Source organism: Condylura cristata, unplaced genomic scaffold (assembly GCF_000260355.1).
Source record: "Condylura cristata isolate star-nosed mole 26May11 unplaced genomic scaffold, ConCri1.0 scaffold00004, whole genome shotgun sequence".
NCBI classification, from domain to species: domain Eukaryota; kingdom Metazoa; phylum Chordata; class Mammalia; order Eulipotyphla; family Talpidae; genus Condylura; species Condylura cristata.
This window is the reverse complement of record NW_004567105.1, coordinates 34,381,735-34,386,616: the sequence shown is the minus strand read 5'-3', so window position 1 is coordinate 34,386,616 and position 4,882 is coordinate 34,381,735. Positions and strand designations below refer to the sequence as shown.

Here is a 4,882-nt window from a genome sequence, read left to right as displayed (position 1 = left end):
GGTAGAGTCAGAACTTTAAAATCAAAAGCAAATCTAATGCTACTTAATAAGAGAAAATGTAGATGAAAATCACTAGATAAATTGATAATCTAATCTCATGAATAATTTTGCTCTATTAAATGTATTAGGAAGCAGGTTAAGAATTAGTTCTGTAGAATTGAGAATATAGCTTTGAACTTGCTGTCTCTGTTCTGCCTTCCATTCTGATAAATATTTATGCATATATTTTTATTGGCAATGTAAGCTAGCACTTCAGTTAATACTTTTTTTGGTTTGGAAATAAAACTACATTCTTTATTCCCAGTTAAAGATCATGATCCCTACTTGAGGATTATGAAATTATTTTTGAATTGCAAATGAACAATCTATGTGGCAGATTAGTACAAAAAATAGAATTTTGATATCTTATCTGATATTCTAAATTAAAATTCAGAAATATGGTACCATAAATAACAGTAAGATTTATATGGCTATCATATAATCTAATAAATACGTATTTAATATAGTTTATTTTTATACATTAAATATCTATTATAATTACTATTATACAATAGCAAATGTATATTATAAACATTTTATTTCACTGAATGTTTTACTAAAATATTACTAGTATATAATAGTAAATATGTTACTATTATAGTAATAGCTCAGAGGAACATAGCAAACAAGAGTCTTAACAGTATTTGCTAATTATACCTCTAAGTTTATTATTTAATGACTCAGTTCCTAAGGCCAGCAATTTTTGGAGGGCTGTATAAGACCTGGGTTGCGGGCCAGAGGTGCAGTGTGTGAGGAGATTCACCATAGACAGAGTGGGAAGCAGAACAGGACTTACTGAAATACCCTGTTACGGAGAGGTCTGCTACTCCATATGTGGGTTAGCTCCTTGGGAAGGGACTGAACTGAGGCCATAGGGGTGAACTAGTGCTGAGACTTAAACCCTAGAATACCAGGGAGGCCCTGGGGACTGCTTTCAATCACTTTTTATTAACTGCTTCCAAAAAGCGCAACAGGTGCAGGAATAGATTGATGATATCCAAGTAGAGGTTGATGGCAGCTAATACATACTCTTCAGGTGATAGCCTGTGCATCAGTGAGTGTGTGTCATAGATGATGAATCCACAGAAGAGAAGTGCTCCGACAGCAGCTATAACCAGTTCCATTGTCTCACTATGAAAAAACAACTGTAGGCAAGAGATTAAAATAAGTTTATAATTAAGAGCAGTATTAATACCTAAATTATTTATCTTAAGTTACATATACTACATAAGTAATGCTGTACAGCTTTGTATTTAAATGTTAAAAGCAGAAAGTGGCAAGAGAGATTCACTCTTCTTTTGAATGAAGCAATGGATAGCTTACTCTCTAAAAAATTACTTGACTTTGAACATTAGCATTTAAACATTTTTGAGAACTATATGTGCCATTGGAGGTTAGCAATTACATGTGAGGGTCTCTTTCTATATAATTTTTAACTCATTTATTCATCTCTTTTTTTTTTAAAGATTTATTTATTTATGCATACAGAACTGGGGCACAAGCCAGAGGTGCAGGGGTGGTGAGAGTATTCACCACAGAGTGGGGAGTGGACAGGTGGGTCTACTGAAATACACTGCTAAGGGGAGCAGCAGGCGGGTCAGGAGAGGTCTGAGAAGCCATATGGACACCTGAGAGGCCTGAGAGGCAAAGCAGCTGCAGCTCGCTTGTAGTGCTGCGTCCTAACCCGTTGTGCCACCAGGGAGTGCCCATTTATTCATCTTTCTTTCAATAATATTAACATAATGCCTTGATTATTTTAAAGACAATAATAATTTTACATACAAATGTTACAGACAATTACAGCTAAGTAACCTATCATGAGGCTACTGCTTATATAGCATTTTGTAATTATAGATATTGACATGACCAGAAGTACACTTCAAGTTACTATTCTAAAAGAAAACTTACCTTCAGGATTCCTGACAAGCATAAAATCCATAAAACAGCAAACAGTCTATAAAAAAAAAAAATATTTAGAATATTCTGTCTTAAAAAATTTTACAAACCCAATAAATATTTTATTTTCTGAAGAAGTAAAGCTGTCCTCTTATTTACCGAAGAATAAACTGAAATGTAGAAATTTACAACAAATACTGTATAATATGCAGAAACTTACTACTCAACATCTATTTTATAGTATAGAAAAGTGTTCAAGTGGAACATAAAATATATCAACAGAAATGTCATTAGAAGTATTTTAATTCAGAGATCTATAAAACTTCTGGAAATATAGACAAGAACAAATTAAACATAACTGAATTTAAAAAAACAAACAAACAGATTATTCTGTAGCCATATATATCCAAATGTTTCCAAAGTCCTGCTGTTTTTATTCAGAAATGTCACAAATGATTGAAGTAACAGTCAATAACATTCAAGGAGAGAAAAGACAACACTATTAAAAGGAAAGAAATGGAAGATGCATATTTTTTTCAAAAGATAAAAATTGAACTGAACTTCTGTAGGTGAAAAATAACAGTATGTAAAATGAATTCTCTGATTGGAACTAAGGGCAGATAAGGCCCTGAAGAAGCTAAAGTTACTAAATTTAACCCCTGGTGGCACAGGGGTTAAGGTCTCAGCTATCAAACTATTGCAGCCACTGCAGCATGAGTTCCATCCCCACCCAGGTTGCTGGCCCACATGGCCCAACAGACATCTCTTGTCTTGCCCACTGCTTTCCTCAGCAATGTAATTCAGTACATCTCCCTATTCTGCTCCCCACTCTGTATCTGGTGAATCCTCTTACCCCCTGCACCTTAAGCTTACACCCCAGTTCTTGTATGTATAAATAAATCAATCTTTCAAAAAAAAAAAGTTACTGAATTTGAAAGTAGCAACAAAAACTAACCAAAATGAGTTAACAGAGGGGGGAAAGACTGGAAAAAATGAGCAGAGCATCAGTGAACTGCGGGACAAGCTCAAGAACCTAACATCAGTAATTGGGAGTCTCAACAGAGATAAAAAAGAAGGAAACCTAATGGTCAAAATGTTCCAAATTTGATAAAAATCTTTAAACTGGTAGTTTTTGAAGACTTTTTAAAGTGTTGCTGTACTGCCTGCCTCTTGATATCTAAATGCTCTCAAGAAATCTTACCAGAGTTTGCCTGGTTGCCCAAGTCATTATTCAAAAGTATGATAACTTTACTGGGATATGTCTCAGTATTGTTTATTTTCATATAAATCTACTGGCTCATGTAGTGCCCTTTCAATAAATACACTTAAAAATTAAAAATAAAAGAACTTTGACAGATCCAAAATCAAAATAAATATTTAAAAAATGTAAGGGATATTATAATCAAATTACCAAAAATTACTAAGAAGAATATAAAAGGTAGCAAGGGGATAGAAGGCATTATGTACAAAGGAACAAAGACAGCAGACTTCTATCAGAAACTACATAAGCTGTGATAGTGTAGAATGAATTTTTAAAGTACTGAAAGACATGAAAAACCTAGAATCCTATACCCAGCAAGAATAACTCAAAAACAAATTATTTTCAGATGATTTTCAGTCATACAGAAGCCAAGAACCAACAGACTAGCACTGTAAGAAATGTTAAAAAAAATCCCTCACGGCCCTCCCTGGTGGCACAGCAAGTAAAAGAATATTAAATGGAAATTTGGAGATACACAAAGAAATGGAGAGTAACAGAAAAATACGTAGAAATCTTAAATAAAAGTCTTCATCCATTTTTAATATCTTATAAAAAAGACAGTTTAATGTTTATAGTAAAAATAATAGCAATGTAGTATAAGGTTTATAGACAGAACTAAAAGTTACAGCACAACAGTAGGGAAAAGAAGATCTAAGTATACGCATGAATGGTGTATTATTTGAACATAGACTGATAATTTACAGGTGTATACTATGAAACCTAGAGCAACTTCTACTTGAAAGTCAACAGTTAATAACCAATAAAGGAGATTAGTCAAATAGAAAGAAGCAAGGAAAAGAATAAAAAAGGACAGGATAAACAGGGAAAATAATGGTGAAATGGTAGGTGTAAACCCAACATATCCATGAAACAGACACAAAATGTTGCCCCTCCCAAAATCAAATCCCAATGAAATATAATCATTTCTATTCTGTTATACATTTCCCTATCAATATAGAAAGTAAGCAAGTGACAGAAAGTCACTTTCCGCTACCATATGTTCTGGGAGAATAAATACATCCTAGTGCTAGTACATAAAGAGATGACCTCTTATCACCCTCCATTTTAAAAGACAGTATTCTAACTAAAGACAACAGTATACATAATGAACATATCAATTGAAACCTTGAATATGTAACTTACCCTGCTCCAAATTTGCTGAAGTCTCTCTTAGATTGTAGAGTATATGCAGTCAAGCCAAGAAATACTGCAGTAGTCAGTATAAAAGCTTGCAGAACAATATATACATCATAAAAAGTAACTGTAAAATGAAAACAATTAAAAATGCATATAAACATAAAAAATTTATTTATGGTATTTAACAGAAATGTGAAATGTTTTCTTTTCTCCTGTACTACTTGCCAATTAAAACAATTATGAAAAGATTTCTTTCCCAGTATTACACAAAATGACCCTATAATGCAATAAACAGGATCCAAAATACTCATTTACACATAAAATAAGAGACCATATCACTATGAAGCTAAAGAAAAGTCTAAAGAGATACTACACAGCTAAGTGGTTAGGAGTTGTGGGGATATGACAGAATGATTCTCACCCACCCCTGTCCTCGCTGTTGTGACTGCCCATTAAAGTTTAATAGTCAATGGGATTGTTTATTGCTGCTTTATTTACAAGTGGAAAAACATAGAAGAAGCCCAAATGCCCAAAAGTAGATGACTGGAT

At 33.2% G+C, this 4,882-nt stretch overlaps 1 protein-coding gene across 2 annotated transcripts in view; it reads right to left on the bottom strand.

The window, feature by feature from the left end:
- Nucleotides 1-559: 559 nt before the first annotated feature.
- The window catches only part of TMBIM4 (transmembrane BAX inhibitor motif containing 4), an 18,278-nt gene continuing 13,955 nt past the window's right edge, over nucleotides 560-4,882 (bottom strand). Inside the window, exons 5-7 of one of the 2 annotated variants that reach the window (XM_012720662.1) lie at nucleotides 4,340-4,457; nucleotides 1,948-1,993; nucleotides 560-1,184 (exon numbers count right to left, since the gene is read on the bottom strand). In XM_012720662.1, coding sequence (XP_012576116.1) covers nucleotides 978-1,184; nucleotides 1,948-1,993; nucleotides 4,340-4,457 — 371 coding nt within the window. In that variant the 3' untranslated portion in view covers nucleotides 560-977. The remainder of the gene's footprint in view (nucleotides 1,185-1,947; nucleotides 1,994-4,339; nucleotides 4,458-4,882) is intronic. The other variant, XM_012720663.1, reaches the window with a different exon arrangement.